The 23,571-nt window shown below is 43.6% G+C and overlaps 1 protein-coding gene across 8 annotated transcripts in view; it reads left to right on the top strand.

Moving 5' to 3' along the window:
* Positions 1–23,571, top strand: part of NRDE2 (NRDE-2, necessary for RNA interference, domain containing) — a 71,207-nt gene that overhangs the window by 26,404 nt on the left and 21,232 nt on the right. For all 8 annotated transcript variants that reach the window (XR_012159525.1, XR_012159526.1, XM_073349412.1 and 5 more), the window contains exons 5-9: positions 6,668–7,124; positions 7,405–7,810; positions 13,083–13,216; positions 16,426–16,549; positions 21,481–21,653. Coding sequence is in view for 6 of the 8 variants with exons in the window: in XM_073349412.1 (XP_073205513.1) it covers positions 6,668–7,124; positions 7,405–7,810; positions 13,083–13,216; positions 16,426–16,549; positions 21,481–21,653 (1,294 nt within the window). In the remaining 2 variants the exon portion in view is untranslated. The remainder of the gene's footprint in view (positions 1–6,667; positions 7,125–7,404; positions 7,811–13,082; positions 13,217–16,425; positions 16,550–21,480; positions 21,654–23,571) is intronic.

Raw genomic sequence — 23,571 nt, 5'->3', positions numbered from 1 at the left:
AACTGAGAGTACCAATTCAGGACAAGCTGCTTAAAACAGGGCAGTTACAGCCTAAGGCTGGGGTTCCTTTACACACCAAGGCAAACCAAACCAGCCAAACAACAGAAGACTTCGGTTTTACCCCACTTGCTGACCAGAAGTCACACAAGCAATTCCCTTAGACACTCCAGTTTCCCAGTATCACCACCAGTGCCACTCATTATGGGGGTGAATGGTTATGAAAACCAATGCCCCAGTAAAAGAAAAAAGGTTCATCCGATCCCAAAAGACCAAGCCCCAGACCAGATCAATATATAAATCAGCTCTTACCCACAAATCACACTATTGCCAATCCTTTAGAATTTAAAATCTAAAGGTTTTATTCATAAAAGGAAAAAGATGAGAGCTAGAATTGGTTAAATGGAATCAATTACATACAGTAATGGCAAAGTTCTTGGTTCAGGCTTGTAGCAGTGATGGAATATACTGCAAGTTCAAATCAAGTCTCTGGAGTACATCCACAGCTGGGCTGGGTCATTCAGTCCTTTGTTCAGAGCTTCAGTTTGTAGCAAAGTCCCTCCAGAGGCAAGAAGCAGGACTGAAGACAAAATGGAGGAGATGCAGCAGCCTTTTATAGGCTTTCTCTTGTGGGTGGAAACCCCTTGGTTCTCCTGTCCAAGATCACAGCAAGGTGGAGTTTGGAGTCACATGGGCAAGTCACATGTTCATGCATGACTCAGTTCTTTATAGGCCGACCCCATTGTTTACATGTTAGTTTGAGCGTTCCCAGGAAAGCTCAGATGTGGATTGGCGTCTCCCAAAGTTCATTGTCGCTAAGTGTTTCTTGATTGGGCACTTGCTGGAAATAGTCCCTTCTCAAGAAGCTGACCAAATGTTTCAATGAGGCCACTTAGAATCAAAACACATTAAGATACAAGTACATAGCCAATATTCATAACTTCAATTACAAAAATGATACACACATACAGCTAGCATAATCATAATTAGCAAATCATAACCTATCCATAGACACCTTACATGACAACCCTTATACAATTTTTGCTGCAAATATATAACAGTGGTTGCAACAATGATCTATATGGTTACAGTTTATGTCAATAACGTCACAGCATACTTGGCTCTATGTGTTGGTGGTGCATGTACTCACCAGGAGTGGTTGTTTCGATGTAGTGTGTGGTGCACCACGGGTAGGTATCCCAGTGTGCAACTTGCCACCGTCCAGTGCACTGTCTTTTGGGAAGTTTTGGAAATGCATGGTGGGGCAGAAATGAGTAGTGCAAGGGAGACTGGGACTGCTGGGTCAAGTTCCCATTATGTAGTTTTCTCCACGCCATAATGCCATCTCCATCCCATAATATTCACTGCTATTTTGAAAATCCCATGAACCTGCACGGGACTTGTCACTATCTGCCATCTGTGACAGAAGCATGGAGCCTGCACAGCTCTCTGCACTATTGTCATGAGTGTTGCAACCACGGGATTCGTGATCCTCTGGTATTTGCAGAGCCACAAGAAGGTGTATGGGGAACATGACGATTTCCTGGAGGGCAGATTGCAAGAATCAGTTCCAAATTATTGGTGGTGGTCATGGAGCAGCTGCAAATAGTGGCACGCTGCTTCTGGGCCTGAGAAATGGAGCACTGAGTGGAGGGAATACATCATAATGTAGGCTTGGGATGATGAGCAGTGGCTACAGAACTTTTGGATACGCAAGGCCACATTCTTGAATCTCTGTGCCAAGCTCACCCCAGCCCTCAGTGCAGGGACACTAAAATGAGAACTGTACTGACAGTGGAGAAGTGAGTGACAGTCATATTGTGGAAACTTGCAGCGCTGGATTGCTATAGGCAAGGGGGAAATAATTTTAATGTAGCCTCACGCTCTACAAGGCAGCACGAATGGAGGGAGGAGATACAATAGACGCATGGCAATGGCTGCAAACATTCCCTGCAGAAACTGAACATAATGAACTCATGCTATCCCACTGGAGTGCACCACTGCCTCCACTTTCCAAAGTGCTAGGGGGTGCGTGTGTGTGTGCGCGCGCGTGTGTGTGTGTGTGAGAGAGAGAGAGACGCGCTTTGCCTCTTTAAGTACGCTGACCCCACTCTTAAGTACACAGCCTTTTTAAGTAGATCAGCAAGTTGAGACAGCAGCTGCTGCCACCAAGCTCCCTCCATCCTGAGCCCTGTCCTGTTCCCACCATGCTCTGTGGAGATGGGGTACAGGAGCAGGGGGAAGGAGAACACCCTGACATCACCACCCCTCTTCCCCCCTCCCTCCAGCAAACAGGAGGCTCCTGGGAGCAGCTCCAAGGCAGAGGGCAGGAGCAGCACATGGCAGTGGTTGGAGGGACACCTGAACTACCTGGCAATTGATAGCCTGCTGGGCGGCTGCTGCGCAGGGAACTTACAGGAGCTGATGGGGGGATGCCAGCTCACCCTGGTTCCAAGCCCCAACCAACTCGCTCCAACGGGTTGCTCTTCCTGCAAGCAGTGGACAAAGCAGGCGGCTGCCAAACAACGTTATAAGGGAGCATTGCACAACTTTAAATGAGCATGTTCTCTAACAGAACAGCGACCTAATGAAACATTAACTGGGCGATGTTAAGTGAGGAGTTACTGTACACTACCACTGCTTTCACTGACATCAGGCATTATGCAGCATCTGTTGGGAACTAAAAGATAAATTATTTTCCAAACAAGACTTCTATTGACTAACAAAAAGCACCTCAGAATTTTATTATTTTTTTTTACAAGTTAACAGTAAATACATTAAAACCTTAATTTTAGGATACAGCACAAAGAAGAGGAAGTAACATTCATGTCCATTTAGCTATATGTACACTTACATTCACTGCAGAGGATGTGAGGGAGATTCCCACACCTCAGCCATTTTTTTTTAGGTGACAAATCTGAGGAACTGTTCCGGATTGAGGTGTCAATAGAGGAGGTTTTGAAACTAATTGATAAATTAAATAGTAGTAAGGCACCAGGACCGGGTGGTATTCACCCAAGAGTTCAAAAGGAATTCAAATACGAAATTGCAGAACTACTAAGTGGTATGTAACTGGTCACTTAAATCTAATTCTTTTCCAGATGACTGAAGAATAGCTAATATGATGCAAATTTAAAAAAAAGAAAGAAAAAAAGGTGCAAGTGATTCTGGCATTTTCAGGCCAGGAAGCCTAACTTAAGTACCAGGCAAATTGGTTGAAACTGTACAAAAGAACAGACTTACCAGACACACAAATGAATATATGTTGGGGATGAGTCAACATGGCTTTTGTAAAGGGAAATCATTGCTCACTAATCTATTAGTATTCTTTAAGGGAAGTCAACAAACATGTGGACAACAATGATCCAGTGGATATAGTGTACTTGGACTTTCAGAAAGCCTTTGACAAGGCCCCTCACCAAAGGCTCTCAAGCAAAGTAAGCAGCTCTGGGATAAGAGGGAAGGCCCTCTCATGGATCAGTAACTGGTAAGAGACAGGAAACAAAGGGTAGGAATAAATGGTTAGTTTTCAGAATGGAGAGTGGTAAATAGTGGGGTCCCCTAGGGATCCATACTGGGATCTGTGCTGTTCAGCATATTCATAAATCATCTGGAAATAGGGGTAAACAGTAAGGTAGAAAAATTTGCAGATGATACAGAATTACTCAAAATAGTTAAGTCCAAAGCAGACTCTGAAGAGTTAGAAGGGATCTCACAAAACTGGTGACCGGGCAACAAAATGGCAGGTGAAATTGTGTTGATAAATCAGAAGCAATGCACATGCAGTTATACATATAAAATGATGAGTTCTAAATTAAATGTTACTATGCAAGAAGATGACCTTGGAGTCATTGTGGATAGTTCTCTGAAAACATCTGCTTAATGTGCAGCATCGGTCAAAAAACCTAAGAGCATTAAAAATCATTAGGAAAGGGACATAATAAGACAGAAAATATCAAAATGCCACTATATAAATCTCTGGTATGCCCATCTTGAATACCGTGTACAGTTGTGGTCACCCCATCTCGAAGATATATTAGAATTGGAAATGGTACAGAGAAGGGCAACAAAAATGATTAGGGTTATGGAATAACTTCCATATGAGGAGAGATTAAAAAGACTGGAATTGTTCATCTTGGGAAAGAGATAACTAAGGGGAGATGTGATAGCGGTCTATAAAATCATGAATGGTGTGGAGAAAGTAAATAAGGAAGTGTTATTTACCCCTTAACATAATACAAGAACCGGGGGCCACCCAATGAAATTAATAGGCAGCAGATTTAAAACAAACAAAAGGAAGTACTGCTTCACACAAGATGCAGTCAGCCTGTGGAACTTAGTGCCATAGGCTGTTGTAAAGTCCAAAAGTATTACTGGGTTCAAAAAAGAATTAGATAAGTTTATGGAGAATAGGTCTGTCAGTGGCTGTTGGCCAGGATGGTCAGGGATGCAACTCCATGCTCTGGGTGTCCCTAAGCCTCTGATTGCTAGATGTTGGGACTGGATGATGGGATGGATCACTTGATTGCCTTGTTCTGTTTGTTCTCTTTGAAGCATCAAGGCATTGGTCACAGTTGGAGGATACTGGGCAAGGTGGAGCATTGGTTTGACCCAGTATGGATGTTCTTATGACCTGTGAGAGCCATGGCTGATATATGTGAAGCTGTGGTTGTCTTTACTGTACCCTTGTCTGGCGTGGTAGGGGTAGGGATGCGGTCCCTGATGCCACGTAGAATGCTGGGGGAAGGGGGTGTAGAGAAGCACTATGCTGCAGGACTGCAAAGGGAGGCGAGTCTGTGATTGTTGAACCTGTAGGTCCACAAGAATCTGCAGCATCTGTGTCCGCTTTTGGAAAAGCGCCATTATACCCTGGTGCATCTCCTTCTTTTCCCGCTAGGCCCCCTGGGCCTTTTTCCTATCCGCTCTTTCCACCTCCACATAGCCTGCAATATTCATCCTCCAGGCCATCTGTTCGTAGACTGATGCAGCACTGGCTTGCAGGATCTCTCAGAACATGTCCATCCTGAGTCCTTTTTTTCTCCTCTTTATCTGGCTCCGGTGTTCCGTGTGGGTGGAAACCCCTCAAAGCTGCTTCGGCGCAGCTACAGATAGAACACAGAGGTGCCATAGTCAGGATAGTCACAATGGAAATCAGAAGTTAAGATTCAGAACTCACTTCCCTTGCTTCCCTAAAGTTTTAAACAAGACTTGTTTATTGACGCTTCTGCTTTGCAGTGATTGTGCATAGCGCCACTCACAGCACCAACCATGGTGAGTATGGCCTGCTGTGGTGAGGGAAATGAGGAGGGAATTGCTTAATTGCATGAATCTCTGTGGGAGTATAGGGCAATGGCGTTGAATACTGACACTATTTTCCACAGGCAGTGGTGATTTTAGCTGGTATCTCACTCCTGAAGGTAATAAAGGCACAGAGTACATAGCTGTGCTGGTGTCCCAAAGCTGTTCAGGCCCATATGCTGCTAGCCTGCAATGGTGCCTGTCAAAGTTATCGCTGACTGGCATGGGAAAGTGTCCTACTGAGGAGGAAGAAATGAGGCTGCCATCCATAGAAACCTTCAGGAGAGGATTGCAGTGTACCTCCATGAAAATTTCATTGAGATCACGCAGGAGGATTCAAGGGACATCCCTGTGTACATAAACTGCTCCGCATGGCCCCCTGCCCAACTCTAGAGGGAGAATGAAAAGCTGATAACATTTCTACCTTGTACATTCTTCTGGTACAAATAAATTAATGAAAAGTCAATAGCTGTGTCCTGAAAAGTTGGGGGTGCCTTTACTATAGTGACAAATTTACACAGTTACCCAGGGTTCCTTCTCCTGCATCAGGCTTGCCCATGCTTGACCGCTGGGACTGACTGGACTGCGGTGGAGTCTCAAACAGGTCCTGGTTTACAGCAGAGCAGCCTCCCTCCACCCCCGGACTTGTATTCCCCATCCTCCTCTTCCTCCTCCATCACCTCCTTGTCCTCTATGTTCACAGAAGGGGCCTGTGACACAGACTGCTTTGCAGTATGCATGTGTGGAGGTGGTCGTGGGGTCTCTGCCAAGTATGGCATGCAGCTCTTTGTAAAAGGAGCAGGTCTGTGTCTTGGCACAGTATTGATTGTTGGCCTCCCTGGCCTTCTGGTATGCCTGCCACAGTTCCTTTGCTTTCACATGGCACTGCTGCTGATCGCCATCACACCCCTTCTTCTATGAACAGATTGCACAGGGGATGTAGATGTCCATGTTTCTATGGCTGGCCCATAGTTGTGTGTGCATAGCCTCTTCTCTACACAGGCCGGGAGATCCATTATCTCCTGTCTACTCCTGGCCAGAGCGCATCAGGATCGTGAGGTGTGCTCACCAAAATGCACAATCAGGAAAAGGCATTTCAAAAATTCACAAGGTTTTAATTGGGGGTATGTGACATTAACCAGGGTACAAGCTGGACTGAAGAACAACTGCGTCCCTTGAATTGTCCAGTCTAGGGGCGCCTTTTACACTGTTTTGCTCTGAGAGCTACCACTCCTTTACAAATACCTAATTTAATTAGGAAATACTGAAAAGCGAACTTCTGTCTTCTGAAAGATAAAAATACATATTTGACTAATGTGTATTTTAATAGTCACATTTTTAAAAAATGCATTGTTGTATTTTTTTCTTTAAGATACAAGCGGAAAGGTGACTCATGCCTTGGTATTGACCTAAAGAAACAATGTATAACTTGGGAAAGTTCCATGGTAGAAAAGAAACAATCCCCCAAGCGACCTGAACGCTACTTCACGAAGAATAGTGTGAAATTATTGACCACAGATGGAATTCCAGTTTACAGTAAAAGCCAAACTTCATTTGGTTCAAGCACTTTCATACCAGTTTCACAACTGGACAGTGATGCTCCTACTACAACAACCTGTGTGAATCCTCTTGGGATTTATGATCCGTTGACCACACTCTGGTTGCAAGGAAAAGGTCCCCCAGAGCATGAGACTTTAAAGCAGCAGGCATCCCAAGAGACCAGTGGGAATGTTAACTCTATTCTAATGGCAAAAGTGGAAGAATATAATAGGATGGTCAGAGAAAATCCAAGAGATGTTCACACTTGGATGGAATTTGTTTCTTTTCAGGTACACAGTCTTGTATTTCTCATTGCAGTACTTTGTGATATATTTATTTTATTTGTATCTGAGTAATAATTTTCTGCTTAACATCTTGTTTCTGAGTTAAATTATATATGTGTGTATACTATTATAGTACATGAAATATTCTTGTGTGATTTAACAACTTGCACTAATAGAGAGAGATGCAGTCATTCATTGTCACTTATGTCAACCTTCTCCTTAGTGCTCCTTCAAAGCCTGAGACCCTTCTGTATTTATAACTGAGTTGATTTCCTTTTCTTTTAAGGATGAAATACTGAGAGGACCTAGCCCTTATGCCATCAAAGAGGGAGAGCAGGAAATAAGGAGAAAATCATTCAAGCTAATCCTAGAAAAGAAACTGGCCATTTTAGAGAGAGCTATTGAAAGCAACCCAAATGATGTTGATCTGAAACTTGCCAAGCTGAAGCTTTGTACAGAATTCTGGGAACCATCAACTTTGATCAAAGAATGGCAGAAGCTGGTTTTTCTGCATCCCAATAATCCACTGCTGTGGCAGAAATATCTCTTATTTTGTCAAAGTCAGTTCAGCACCTTTTCAGTTTCAAAAGTCCATAGTTTATATGGAAAATGTTTGAGCACTTTGGCAGCTGTACAGGATGGCAGCATGGTATCACATCCTATACTGCCTGGCACAGAGGAAGCTATGTTAGGTAAGAAGGTTATCTTTTTATATCTCATTTTATGGCTATTAAGATTTTCACAAAGGCTGAATATATTTTAGGAAGAGATTCTCTCTGTATTGTGCTAATTTTTTGCTTTGCAAAGAGCCTGCTGAAAATATCTGGCATCTTGCCTCTTTAGGTGATAGTAAAAGTAAATATTCAAGCCCAATATGGATACAGCAGATGCTTCCCTTCCCCAAGAGAGCTTGTGATATCACATCCAGTAATGCTCTGAAGAGTTTAAAGTACAAATTTCAAGGGAAGGGAATCTAGCCAACAACAAATAGGTGTGTTGCTTACCTTCACAAAACAAATTCCTTTGGTTTGCGCAGCAAATAGCAGTTATATCATTTGTTAAAGATGAAACTTTTGAAGTACTCTTAATTAGGGCTGTCAATTAATCACAGTTGACTCACACGATTAACTAAAAAAAATTAATTGTGATTAATCGCACCGTTAAACAATAGAATAGCAATTGAAATTTATTAAATATTTTTGGATGTTTTTCTACATTTTCAAATATATCTATTTCAGTTACATCAAGTACTCACTTTATATTTTTTATTACAAATATTTGCACTGTAAATGATAAAATAGTATTTTTCAATTCACGCCTTATACGAGTACTGTCGTGCAATCTCTTTATCATGAAAGTGTAACTTACCAATTTTTTTTGTTACATAACTCCACTCAAAAACAAAACAATGTAAAACTTTAGAGCCTACAAGTCCACTCAGTCCTACTTCTTGTTCAGCCAATCGCTAAGAGAAACAAGTTTGTTTACATTTACGGGAGGTAATGCTGCCCACTTCTTATTTACAGTGTTACCTGAAAGTGAGAATAGGCATTCGCATGACACTGTTATAGCTGGCGTAGCAAGATATTTACTTGCCAGATGCGCTAAAGATTCATATGCCTCTTCATGCTTCGGCCATCGTTCCAGAGGACATGTTTCCATGCTGATGATGCTTGTTAAAAAAATAATGCGTTAATTAAATTCGTGACTGAATCCTTGGGAGAGAATTGCATGTCTCCTGCTCTGTTTTACCCTCTTTCTGCCATATATTTCATATTATGGCAGTCTCGGATGATGACCAAGGACATGCCGTTCATTTTACGATCACTTTCACTGCAAATTTGACAATATGCAAAGATACCAATGTGAAATTTCTTAAGATAGCTACAGCACTCGACCCAAGATTTAAGAATCTGAAGTGCCTTCCAGAATTGGAGAGGGATGAGGTGTGGAGCATGCTTTCAGAAGTCTTAAAAGAGCAACACTCCGATGTGCCAACTACAGAACCCTAACCACCAAAAAAGAAAATCAACGATCTGCAGGTGGCATCAGATTCAGATTATGAAAATGAACATGCATTGGTCTGCACTGCTTTGGATCGTTATCGAGCAGAACCTGTTATCAGCATGGACGCATGTCGTCTGGAATGGTGGTTGAAGCATCAAAGGACATAATCTTTAGCGCATTTAGCATGTAAATATCTTGCAGCGCCGGCTACAACAGTGCCATGTGAATGCCTGTTCTCACTTTTAGGTGACATTGTGAACAAGAAGCAGGCAGCATTATCTTCTGCAAATGTAAACAAACCTGTTTGTCTGAGCGAGGCTGAATAAGAAGTAGGGCTGATTGGAATTTGTAGGCTCTAAAGTTTGACATTGTAGAAAATGTAGATAACATCCAAAAATATTTAAATAAATAGTATTCTATTATTGTTTAACAGCGCAATTAATCACAAATAATTGTTGTAATTGGTTGACAGCCCTACTTTTAATTATTGGGGAAAGGATAATGGAAAGTCTCTATATTTTTTTTGTCCTGAGAATCCCTTCTAGAGAATTTGAAGTTTAAACACTGACAATATATGAATAAAATAATTTATACTGTGAGGAAGGATGGTCAGTGGCTGAGGCACTGAACTGGTGGCAGGAGAGTTGGGTTCAGTTCCCAGCTCTGACACAGGCTTCCTTTGTGGCTGTATCCCAAGTCATGTAATCTCTCATTCTTTCATCTTCCCCATCTGTAAAATTGAGGTTGTAATACTTCCCTACCTAACAGGTTTATTGTGGTGACAAATTCATAAACACTTGAGAAACAGCATGTAGATAAAATATGGATCTTTTGTCTCACAGTCAACACCATTTTTCTTTTAGATTCATGGACTTTTAAGGCCAAAAGGGAACATTTATGATCCTCTTGTCTGACCTATATTACAGGCCACAGATTCTCACCTAATAATTTCTGTATCGAGCCCCTAACTTCTGTTTGAGCTATAGTATAGCTTCTAGAAAGATATGCAGTCTTGATTTAAAGTCTTAAAGTGCTGTTTAGTGTCTACCAGTTGGTTTAGAGTGCTTCTATATTGCTTGTTCATTTAAACAGGCTTGGACAAAGCACTGGGAAATATACTATAGGAACAAATCTTGCATTGGCAGATAGATGTTGGACCACATGATAATAGCTTCTTACATCTCCAATTTCTGACAATTTAATCACATCCTACAGCAGGGGTGGGCAAACTTTTTGGCCCGAGGGCCACGTCGGGGTGCAAAACTGTATGGAGGGCTGGGTAGGGAAGGCTGTGCTCCCAAAACAGCCTGGCCCCCTCCCACTTTCCGCCCCCTGACTGCCCCCCTCAGAACCTCTGACCCATCCAACCCCCCCTCCGCTCCTTGTCCCCTGACTACCCCCTCCCGCTGTCCCCTGCCCCTAACCACCCCCCAAGAACCCCACCCCATCCAACCCCCCCTGCTCCCTGTCCCCTGACTGCCCCGACCTCTATCCACACCCCCTCCCCCTGACAGGCCCCCCAGGTCTCCCACACCTATCCAAACTCCCCTGCTCCCTATCCCCCCACACCTATCTCCACCCCCTGACAGGCCCCCTGGGACCCCACCCCCATCCAACTCCCCTGTCCCTGGACTGCCCCCCCCCATCCACATCCCTGCCCCCTGACAGGACTCCCATGCCTATCCAACCGCCCCTTGCTCTCTGTCCCCTGACTGCCCCCCAGGACCTCCTACCCAACTTTTTTTCTTTTTTTTTTTTTTTTTGGCTGCTGCCTTGCGTGCATGTGTGTGCGCCACCACCGCCGCCCCCTTACCATGCCGCTCAGAGCGGCAGGACCTCACAGCCCCACTGCCTGGACAGACCAAGCTGTGGTGCCCGTGCAGCAATGTGGGGGAGGGGGGATAGCCTCCCTGGCCAGCAGCTCAAGGGCCAGGCAGGACGGTCCCATAGGCCGTAGTTTGCTCACCTCCATCCTACAGCCATCATAGTAAGGGATGTTTCACTGGGTATGTGTATCCTTATTGGTCCTTATTTCTTAATCTGTAAATTCTTCTTCTTACCAAACACCTTTAAACTATTTTCAATGTTTGCCACTTCCTTTGAGGGGGAAAGTTTGCAAATACCTTGTGTTAAATGGACAATGATCAAATTTTTTTTTCAAATTTTTTTGAAAAACTTTTTGTTTGTTTATTGATATCTTTCTGGTTGAAATGAAAATAGACTCAATTTCACCTTTTGTTTCTGGTCATTTTTCACTTTCTGGTTCTCATGCACTAGCATGATGCTGTTATAGTTGGGTTGCAAACACTTCAGGAGAATGGTTTTGATGTCAGAATTAAAATAATACTAATGGAAATATTTCTGTGAGTTTCAGGTTTTGCGAATGCTTCTTTTAACCAAACCTAAATCTTGGGTTAAATTTGACCTGACAATGTCCCTTTACTTATTAGGAAAATTACCAAATTGTCAGTCATGATAAATGCACCAAGGTTTTTACAGGTGGCATAATCCTGTTATGAAGATAGTGGGTACTACATATGTAGGCATCCTGTTTTCAGCCTTTGACAAGTATGGATAAATGAACGGATTAAAAAACCTGGTGAATTATGCCATCTAGTGTTTAATCAGACACATTGCTAGCTGCATGAAAATAAACAAAGACAACGAGGAGTCTGGTGGAACGTTAAAGACTAAGATTTATTTGGGCATAAGCTTTCTTGGGTAAAAAAAAACCACTTCAGATGCATGGAGTGAAAATTACAGATACAGGCATAAATATATACTGGCACATGAAAAGAAGGGCGTTACCTTACAAGTGGAGAACCAATGCTGAAGGCCCATTTAGTCAGGGTGGATGTGGCCCGCTCCCAATAATTGATGAGGAGGTGTCAGTGCCCCTCTGCCATGTACATTGGCCAAACTGGACAGTCTCTATGTAAAAGGATAAATGGACACAAATCAGACATCAGGCATGGTAACATACAAAAGCCAGTAGGAGAACACTTCAATCTCCCTGGACATTCAACAACAGATCTAAAAGTAGCCATTCTTCAACAACAAAACTTCAAAAACAGACTTCAAAGAGAAACTGCAGAGCTACAATTCATTTGCAAATTTAACACAATCAATTTGGGCTTGAATAGGGACTAGGAGTGGCTTGCTCACTACAAAAGCAATTTTCCCTCTCTTGGTATCGACACCTCTTCATCAGTTATTGGGAGTGGACCACATCCACTTGGACTAAATAGGCGAGGACTCCCTGCAGCTCTATCTTCCTGCAGCAGCACCAGGGATGGAGGGGGAGAGGTGCCTCTCCCTGTGCGGCAGCTCCGGGGCTAGGGCCGTAGGATAGGTGCCCTTCTCCCAGCCCCTGCAGGTCCGGCTGGGGCTAGGTTCAGGGAGGGGCGTCTCGGCTGCGACAGGTCTGGGCTGGGGTTGGGTTTGGAGAGGGGTGCCCCGTGATAGGGCCGGGCCGCCTTGGCCAGGTTCAGATCTGGGATGCCCTGGCCGCAGCTGGGGACAGGTCTGGCTGGGCTGCGCTGCCCTGACCACGGCTGGGGCTGGGCTGCGCGTGGTAGGGGCACCCCGGCTGTGGCAGATCCAGGCTGCTGCATAGTTGAGATTGGGGGGCTGCTGTGGCAAGTTAGGGGCAGGGCTGGGGTGCCCCTCCTCTGGCTGTAGCAGATCCCCTGGCAGGTTCCCTGAGCGCTTGGGCAGCGTTATATAGGCTGCTGCACGGCCACGCAGCTTACAGGGAACTTAGGCCTTGACATAAATCTTGGACATGCCAGTAACACTTAATAATTTTTTGGAAGGTCGTTTTGTTCCAACATAATGAGTCTCCACAGCACTGGGTAGTGGAGGAGATGTATCTCTTTATATTTGTGTTGCAATCCAATATTTCGGAACTAACTCTTCCTTTAAAGTATTATGATTTTTGTTCCCTTTGCTTTCCAGGTGTCTTTCTTCAGCAGTGCCATTTTCTTAGACAGGCGGGCCATTCTGAGAAAGCTGTGTCTTTGTTCCAAGCCCTGGTTGATTTCACCTTCTTTAAACCTGACAGCGTAAAAGATCTGCCAACAAGAGGACAGGTAGCAATTTCTATTTAGAACTGTTTTTCACTCTCTCATTGCATGATCTGTTTACGTTGGAGCTTCAGCACTGACAGAAAAATATTTGCTGATTTAAAGATGTTAATCAAAATTAAAAATTGATTCACTATTTAGCACTTCTTCAGGGTGGTCCCTGCATTCTCCCCTGATTGGGAAAGGCAGCCGTAGTGCTGAGAGCTTCTGGAACCTTCTGAAACACATACCCAACAGGGAATGTGCACTCTTATAGCAATGAATATTGGTACCTCAGGTTATATAAAGGAGGTGCAGCCCACCCCCTCCCCCCTTGTCATCTCATCTCTTCCTTCTGCCCAATTGCAAGTGGAAGAATTCAGCTGGTTGCCCAATGTCTGGTTTGCCCAACTTATAGTGAACACTTTCCTTATCCCTTTTCTATCTTTGATGTAATTAGGATTGTGTAAATAGTATTATGTAATTTTGTTATTATAGGGAAAGCGGGTAGTGACCCTATTATTTAGATTATGTAACAATTTCCATTCTAAAAGATTCTTGCAAGCTTTTCTTTGAGATGCTCTGACATTTCCATTGTTTGCAGCAGGTCTTTGACATTCAGGAGGAGGAGTGCCCTCAGGCCATAGAATCCACACCTTTGAGTAATTGAGTTATATAGGCCTAACTCCCACTGGAGACAGTGCTATGTCCATGGGAGGGCTTCTCCCATCGACATAAATACTGCCCCTTGGGGAGGTCAAGTACCTTTGCTGATGGGAGAAGCCCTCTTGTCGGCGTAGGTAGCGTCTTCACTGAAGCACTATGGCAGTGCAGCTGCGCCACTGCAGCCTTTGAAGGCCATGTCTACACTAGCAAGCTTACAGCGGCACAGCTATACTACGGCTATTACATGGTCACATATTATTTTTTCCACAGGACTGCTGCACTCCCCTCTCGCAAGCACCCCCCATCTCAGTGCATGTGCCCGCACACTCTCTCTCTCTCTGTTTGTGGGGGGTCTTCGGTGACTCAGCCCTCCGGCCGAGTCAGTCTGTATGTGAGATAAAATCAAACCCTTTCCGGGATTTAAGTCCAATGGGGGCCTATTGTAGTGCCTTCTGTAAGGTCCCTTTATTTGCAGCCCTAGCTCCTATTGCAGCATGCTGGCTTGAAATGTCTCTCATCCCCTTCTGGACTCCTTTGAATTGTCCCTGCTCTTAAAGCAGTCCTGGCCCTGATGTGGGGCCACATACCCCAGGGCTCCCTTCCTGGAGAGTCTTCGATTCTCCAGGCCTTTCTGGCTCCAGCTTTTCAGCTGGCCCACTAAGAGAGTTCTTTTCCCCTTCTGGGATGTATCACAGTCCAGACCACTTTCCCAGTGACTGCCCTCAACTCCAGGTCCCAGCCCAGGGACCCTATAGATAGCAACCATCTGCCACATCCCTTTAAATAAACTGTGTTGCAGCTACAATTCCCTGGGCTACTTCCCCGTGGCTCCAGCACATTCTTCACCTTTACTTCAGGGCCTTGTCCTGGTTGAGTCCTAGCAGCACAGAACTCCTTTGTGTTCCCCCTGGCCTCTGCCCGCACTGCTCTGTCCAAGTCCTGTAGCTCTCTCAGCCAGCCAGCCAGCCAGCCAGGCACACTATCCACACTCCCCCAGCTCCATTAAGGAACTGATCTCACTCTGGCCCTGCAGCTCCTCTTAGACTAGCCTGCTGGACCCTGATTGGCTGCTTCCCACACAGCCACTTTAGGCTGCTTGGAGGACCTCTCTACTGCCCTTTTCTGGGGCAGGGTGTGGCAGGGCTTCAAGGCCTCGAGCAGGGGGCCTCCGGACCTAGCCCACCCTGCCACAGTAAAATGTTCTCATCTCTGCTCACTTTTTCTTGTTTAACAAATGTATTGGCAGGTTGTATCAAGAACGTGCACAAACTGTTATTACAAATTGTATATCTATTTTAAGAAGAAGCACTCTCTCACAAAGTTAGTATATGCACTGTTAGGAGCTGTATAGAAATAGATTCACTGCCACCAAAAAGAAATAATGTTTTTGGGAGGTTCACAAAAAAGAAATCACTTTTGGTTCTATTTTATGGCTTTCTGTGCCACTTAGTAAAGAAAAGAGACATCTATTGAGTTGTGAAATCATAAACTTAATTTTTTTAAATTTATAAAATGCATGCAGTTACACATCACTTTGTATATAATACAAAAATACACAATGAGGACCTAAAACAAAACAAACTAACAAGTTACATGCAACACTGTATATTCACATCCTGCTGTCAGACAAAAACTTGGGAAAGGATGGACTCTGCCTCATTTCTAAAGTTTCGTCTGTGCTGGGGATTTTTTTTTTTTTTTTTTTACACATTTCCCACCTTTGCTAACACCAGTTTAGCTCATATGGTGTTAACACCTTGGGAGCCCTGATTTAGGCAGACTGCCGCTCATGTTTTAAGCACTGTCCTCTAATCCTGCCAGCTGACATGGTTATTAAAACACCAACGGCTCATCTGCGCTTGGATTTGCATCTTTACTAATACCAGTAGAACTTTGCTGTTTTAGCAATGGTGGGAAATTTTTGTAAAATTTTTCCTAGTGTACATTAAGGTCTAACTGTCCATTATAATAGCTGGTTGAATTTCTTCTTCATCTTACCACATCCTATCTTGTAGAACATATTCAGGCTTCTCATCTGCTATATATATTTCTGCTTTAAGTGTAGCTACATGGTGTTCTGGTGTCCATAACTATTTCTGTACTTATTGATTTGGTACCACAATAAGAACTTTGAGTTGTGACTCAGAATTACATGAAATTAGATGCACTATTTCTGATCAGTTTTCAGCATCCCATTCAGCTCAGTGACCCATTTAGTATTTATTTATAGAGCGGTTATTCCCACACAAATGACTCAAGTGCTTGAATGGCCAGAGGTGGATGATGAGTAGCTACTGTCCTGCTTCCACTAATTGACATGATTTCTAGGAGCCTCATTGCCCATGTTGTATGCAGCAGCCAGCTTGCTCATCCATGTTAAAAGTATACCTACAAAACTTTTTTTTTTAAACTTGCCTATATTTCTGTGTTACTTTCTTTCTACTGTGTGCTAATTTAGTTATTCCTTTTTTTTATTAGTGATAGCTTGACAGGATGGACTGCTAAGTCATTTTTAAATGTGGCTACAACATTGAAAATGATATATAGAATGTTTCTTGCCTCAACAATAGGTAGAGTTCTTTGAACCATTTTGGGATAGTGGAGAGCCTCGGTTTGGAGAAAAAGGAGCAAAAGGCTGGAAATCATGGATGCATCAACAAGAAAAGGGAGGCTGGATTATCATCAATAAACCTGGTAAAACTGTACCCTTTCATACGTTAGTTTTTGACAAGTTTTTTCTTTGCTTTCTCCTATTTATTAACTCATAAAGGCTTCTGGTTTTATTCAGAGCCTGAGAACATTGAGAGTTTCCATAAATATCTATATGTCAGAAACAAATTAAGCCACATGGGCTGAGGGAAATATATTGTAGTTTTCTTCGTGTGCCTTTGCATGTTGCAGGCTATTCCCAGACAAAAATCTTCACCAAGATAGAGATACAGTTGAAAATATATTGCCCTTTAAAAAAAAATAATAGAGATTTATTTTAAATTAGAACAACCTAAAACTAGAAACTCCAGTTTACATTCCATTTGCAATCTTCATGCCATTCCTGCATCCTAATCCACTTTCCATGATCTACCTATAAATTGGAGACCATTGCCAGTTACTACACTCAAGTTAAGTCTGCCTTTGTGCACATATGAATTCTAACAGTTTGCTCTTCAGTCTTATACTTTATTTAAGGTTAAGATTTTGTTAGTTATTTTTAGTAAAAGTCATGGACCGGTTGCAGGCAATAAACAAAAATTCACAGGAGCTGTGACCTGTGCAAGACTCTTACTAAAAATAGTGGGGTGGGGAGAGGACTGGGGGGGGAAGAGGAAAGGGGAAGGGGAAGGAATGGCAGCTGTAGCCCTGGCTGAAGCCATGGGGGCAGAGGCATACAGAAATAGCTCCAGCCCCAGCCAAATCCGTGGAGGGCATGAGGGGCGCACACAGTCCTGGCTCTGTCCAAAGTTGCGGGTCAGCGGTGCACAGCCCCGGCTCCCGCACTGATGAAAAGCGGTGCACAGCCCCGGCCGTAGCTGCGTTGTTGGGGGCACAGCCCAGGCTCCTGTTGTAGCTGCGAGGGGCGTGTGCAGCCCTGACTCTGGCTGAAGCCACGGGTTGGGGGTGCACAGCCCCAGCTTCTGCTGCAGTTGTGAGGGGGGGAGCACAGCCCCAGCTCTAGTAAAGCTGTGGGTTAGGGGTGTACATCCCCGGCTGCAGCCAAAGTTGTGGGTTGGGGGTGCACAGCCCCAGCTCCATGCCGGCTGCTGCCAGCTGAAGCGAAGTCACGGAGGTCTGGTAAAATCACAGAATCCATGACTTCCCTAACCTCTGTGACTAAATCATATCCTTAAATATGTGTAACATAGCCTGCATCGTCAATCCCAGCCAGTATCTGATGTAGGGGTCTCCATCAGATATGAAGACAGTGGCAAGGTTTATCCTTAGAATTTGAGCATGTGGATTTGGTGCCCCATAATGTTTGATATTGAAAAATGGTTCTTTTGTGTTCGTTTTAACTATGTTGAAAATCCCACTATTTCTTGACCATTTTTAATATATTTATTTGATATGGCAGGCCTAGCCCAGAGGCCAGGAAGTCAGACATGCAATGTCCCTCCTGCCTTGAATTAGAAACCATCTCCTTGTCTTGGGCTGTGATGATTCATTGCTGCAGTAGTTACCACCTGCATTTAGTTAAGTGCTGTCGTGATTTTAAATCCCAAAGCACCCGTCTTGTGTGTTCTTTTGTTATGTTGCTCACGGAAAAATGGATTCCATGATGGTCCATCTTTCCTTGAAAATGGCCCCTCCCCAACTTTTCCAGCCCATCATTCAAGGCAGAGGGATATGAATATTCAGCTGACACCCACCTGTATCTGCATGGGTTAAAGATACTATCCTTATGAGCCCCTTTGAATATATGTGAGTGAAATTTTCTACTGGAGCAGAATGGTAGTAGCACTGATCCTGGTAGTACTTTCCGGCTTAAACTTTACGATTCTGTTGGCTTTCCCCTGCCTCACTAGGGGTTGTTGTCTGTGATGCTACTTCTGGGAGGAGGCATTGCCTCTAAAGTCAAACATCTCTCACACATCAGCATAGTAGGGCCTTGCCTCCCTCTTCAGGTGGGGCAGAGAGATTGGAGCATTTTGTCCTGGGATGACCCTACCCCCACCCCAACCCCCTTTGCTCAGCAGTGCCTGTTGGAAACCTTTCTGTTGTCCTAGGTGTGAAACAATGGTGACTTAGAAGACTAAGGAGGGAGTAAAAAGAAAAGGAGTACTTGTGGCACCTTAGAGACTAACAAATTTATTTGAGCATAAGCTTTCGTGAGCTACAGCTCACTTCATCGGATGCATACTGTGGAAAATACAGAAGACGTTTTTATACACACAAACCATGAAAAAATGGGTGATTATCATTACAAAAGGTTTTCTCTCCCCCCACCCCACTCTCCTGTTGGTAATAGCTTATGTAAAGTGATCAGTCTCCTTACAATGTGTATGATAATCAAGGTGGGCCATTTCCAGCACAAATCCAGGGTTTAACAAGAACGTCGGGGGGGGGGATGTAGGAAAAAACAAGGGGAAATAGGTTACCTTGCATAATGACTTAGCCACTCCCACTCTCTATTCAAGCCTAAGTTAATTGTATCCAATTTGCAAATGAATTCCAATTCAGCAGTCTCTCGCTGGAGTCTGGATTTGAAGTTTTTCTGTTGTAATATCGCAACTTTCATGTCTGTAATCGCGTGACCAGAGAGATTGAAGTGTTCTCCGACTGGTTTATGAATGTTATAATTCTTGACATCTGATTTGTGTCCATTTATTCTTTTACGTAGAGACTGTCCAGTTTGCCCAGTGTACATGGCAGAGGGGCATTGCTGGCACATGATGGCATATATCACATTGGTAGATGTGCAGGTGAACGAGCCTCTGATAGTGTGGCTGATGTTATTAGGCCCTTTGATGGTGTCCCCTGAATAGATATGTGGGCACGGTTGGCAACGGGCTTTGTTGCAAGGATAGGTTCCTGGGTTAGTGGTTCTGTTGTGTGGTATGTGGTTGCTGGTGAGTATTTGCTTCAGGTTGGGGGGCTGACTGTAGGCAAGGACTGTCCTGTCTCCCAGGATTTGTGAGAGTGTTGGGTCATCTTTCAGGATAGGTTGTAGATCCTTAATAATGCGTTGGAGGGGTTTTAGTTGGGGGCTGAAGGTGACGGCTAGTGGCGTTCTGTTATTTTCTTTGTTAGGCCTGTCCTGTAGTAGGTGACTTCTGGGAACGCTTCTGGCTCTATCCATCTGTTTGTTCACTTCTGCAGGTGGGTATTGTAGTTGTAAGAATGCTTGATAGAGATCTTGTAGGTGTTTGTCTCTGTCTGAGGGGTTGGAGCAAATGCGGTTGTATCGCAGAGCTTGGCTGCAGACGATGGATCGTGTGGTGTGGTCAGGGTGAAAGCTGGAGGCATGTAGGTAGGAATAGAGGTCAGTAGGTTTCCGGTATAGGGTGGTGTTTATGTGACCATTGTTTATTAGCACTGTAGTGTCCAGGAAGTGGATCTCTTGTGTGGACTGGACCAGGCTGAGGTTGATGGTGGGATGGAAATTGTTGAAATCATGGTGGAATTCCTCAAGGGCTTCTTTTCCATGGGTCCAGATGATGAAGATGTCATCAATATAGCGCAAGTAGAGTAGGGGTGTTAGGGGACGAGAGCTGAGGAAGCGTTGTTCTAAGTCAGCCATAAAGATGTTGGCATACTGTGGGGCCATGCGGGTACCCATAGCAGTGCCGCTGATTTGAAGGTATACATTGTCCCCAAATGTAAATGTCTGTAGGCTGCTTTTGCCGGGGACAGAACAGGAATGGAGTCTTAAAACTTTTAGTAAGTAATCTAGCTAGGTATGTGTTAGATTATGATTTCTTTAAATGGCTGAGAAAAGACTTGTGCTGAATAGAATGACTATTCTTGTCTGTGTGTCTTTTTTGTAACTTAAGGTTTTGCCTAGAGGGATTCTCTGTGTCTTGAATCTAATTACCCTGTAAGGTATCTACCATCCTGATTTTACAGAGGTGATTCCTTTACTTCTATTAAAAGTCTTCTCGTAAGAAAACGGAATGCTTTTTCATTGTTCTAAGATCCAAGGGTTTGGGTCTGTGGTCACCTATGCAAATTGGTGAGGATTTTTACCAAACCTTTCCCAGGAAGTGGGGTGCAAGGGTTGGGAGGATTTTTGGGGGAAAGATGTGTCCAAACTACGTTTCCCAGTAAACCCAGATAAAGTTTGGTGGTGGCAGTGGAAATCCAAGGGCAAAGGGTAAAATTAATTTGTACCTTGGGGAAGTTTTAACCTAAGCTGGTAAAAGTAAGTTTAGGAGGTTTTCATGCAGGTCCCCACATCTGTACCCTAGAGTTCAGAGTGGGGAAAGAGAGTGGGGTGGGAGGAGAGAAAACCTTTTGTAGTGATAATCACCCATTTTTTCATGGTTTGTGTGTATAAAAACATCTTCTGTATTTTCCACAGTATGCATCCGATGAAGTGAGCTGTAGCTCACGAAAGCTTATGCTCAAATAAATTGGTTAGTCTCTAAGGTGCCACAAGTACTCCTTTTCTTTTTGCAAATACAGACTAACACGGCTGTTACTCTGAAACCTGTCATTATAAAACTGTAGTCTGATTCCAACACTGGATTTTAGGTTCAGTGAATATTTTTAATCTGAGAAGAATTTAATTGCATTGGCAAGATCTAATGCATGTAAAATTAAAGTCATTGAAAATATCAGTCAGTTTAAAACAGTGATACCAATTTTAATTTGTAATGTTTAATGCCATAGTAATACTTTTCATACAGCTAGTGCTTTGCATTTTTAAAATACTTTCTGTACATTAATCCTCACAATGCACTAATGAAATAAGTAAGCGTGATACTCATTTTACATATGGGGTAACTAAGACAGAGCAAATTATGATTTTCTTTAGGCCACACATGGAGTTGGTGTCAGAACCAGAATGAGAACTCAGAATTTTTCAGTTCTCAATCTTGTATTTTACATATATGAAGTTTCAGGTTTTGGATGGGTGACTTTAAATTTTGGTGTCTGGGTTTTTTTTTTTTGTTTTCTTTATTTTGTAGATGATGATGAGGAAGATGGAGATGAAGATCAAGAAATAAAGGATAAAACTCTACCCAGATGGCAAATTTGGCTGGACATTGAATGTTCCCGTGAAACAAGGCATTGGCTGCCTTGGCGACCTGACAAAACTAAAAAGCAGACTGAAGAAGATTGTGAAGATCCGGAGAGACAGGTCATTGTGATATATAAGACAACGTGTGTGTGTGTGTGTGAGATTTCTTTACATTTAAGTTAATCTGTCAAGGACTCCATGCATAATTGTTTTAAACAAAAATAATAATGATTTTGGAAGATCTTGGACATCTCTAGGGCAGTGGTTCTGAAATTTTATTTTTTTACTTGGGTGGGACTGAAAATTCACCAGTGGTTTCTTGCTGGGAGCCATGCAAGTCCCCCCCAAAACCCACTGGTGGGCTTGAGGTAAGGTTGTTCCAGGGAGAGAGGAGGTACTGGTTGGTGAGGGTAGGCTGATGGGGCTCATGGAGATCAGCTATTATGTTGGGGGGAGGGAAGTTCCCAGGAAGAAGTGGAAGGCTAGTGGAAATAGGAAAGGGCATGGGAGTTGAGGTGATGCTTCTCCCTTTTCTCATTGTTTAGCTCCAGAACTGTGCTACTTCACAAAGCTGAAGCTGTCTTGTTGGCACCAAAGCCTATTGGACATGCTGCTTCGCCTCCCCTGGAGCTGAGCACAGTGCAGGCATCAAGAAGGGAGGAGTTGCTGTGGGTTAGAGGTGGGGGTGGAGTGTGCTGATCTTTCTCTCCTCAGACTGTCTCTGGGTCCTAGCTACTGCAAGGTTTGGCTGATTGATTTTTGTTGTTGTTGTTTTGCCCCTGCCCCCGGTTGATTGTGCCCTTCAGCTTGAAAAAAACTGCTCTAGGGATTGGAAATGGGAACCTTTGACCTGTAGGTCATTGGTTTATATCCAACCTGTGTCAGTGGTGAGAGATAGCTCTGTGGTGGCATTTCTAAAGTGTGGTAGTGTTCCCAGTCCAATCCTTTTGCAGATAAGTCCTTATTCATAAAATCACTATCACATTTGAACTGTCCCTACAGTTTTATAAGTCAAGGCTTGAAAAATTTACCAGACATCAAACCATAATCTGTATAATCAAGGTGTTGCCCTGGATTTGAGGGTTGTGCATACCCCAGAATATGATCAAGCTAATTGCAACCATATTATGTGCATTCAGCCACCGTGAATTAATGAAATAGAACACCACACAGTTAAGGGTTAATTTGTAGACAGGCTTTCAGAAGCAAGGTCAAAACTACTGTCCGTTTTGCTAATCAGAATGCGAGGAGGGGAGAGGAAAATAAACAACTGAGACTGAAAACCTTGGTGGAAGGAAGACCTTGAGTTTGGATGCCTCTGATATTAGGAAGTTTATTGAAAATTAGGAAGAGTGATGATCTAGTAGCGGTCATTATGACCTTTGTGTTTTGTAGAAGCTAGTTATAAAAAGTCTAGATAATAGAATGTACTTTGGAGCAGTCCTCTAAAGCCATCTTGAGAGATGTTTTTCCTGATACCTTTTCTCCCCGGTGGGTGAGCAACTGGCAACTGCGAACCTGCTGTTAATTACTTAATAATGTACCAGGTATTAGGTAAATATCTGGGATGTGCTAAACCTATTGCTTATGTCTGTGTGTGCTTAAATCTAATAAGCTGCTGTTTTAGATAGAGCATGCTTACTTGCATTAATCTTATCAGATGGAATTGCTGTCTTCCTATTGATTTATTCCTGACACCGCCTGGAGTGAAATAGTTAAGGTGCCCCTGCTGTGGGTCCTGAAAACCCTGGGTAACCAAGGAAGATGCAAAAGACAAGGATGGGAAGGTGGAAAAGTGCTTCTCAGCAGGATCTAGAGGCCATACTCTGCTTATGAGCTCAGTACCCTTGTCGCTTCATGTGCTTGAAAGGAAGAAGGTGCTGAGACTTCGACCCCTGCTTGAGGGCTTCCACCTTTATAGCAACCTCTCGCTAGTAGGTGTCTTACAAATTTTAAACTTCTGCTGCTGTAAGGGAAAAGAAATTTCTTCAAATTATCCTTGCTATTGGTTCTTCATGTCAGGAGATTTTTGTCAATA

Source organism: Lepidochelys kempii, chromosome 6 (genome assembly GCF_965140265.1).
Source record: "Lepidochelys kempii isolate rLepKem1 chromosome 6, rLepKem1.hap2, whole genome shotgun sequence".
NCBI classification, from domain to species: domain Eukaryota; kingdom Metazoa; phylum Chordata; order Testudines; family Cheloniidae; genus Lepidochelys; species Lepidochelys kempii.
The sequence above is the reverse complement of the archived record's forward strand: the minus strand, read 5'-3'. Positions and strand labels throughout refer to the sequence as shown.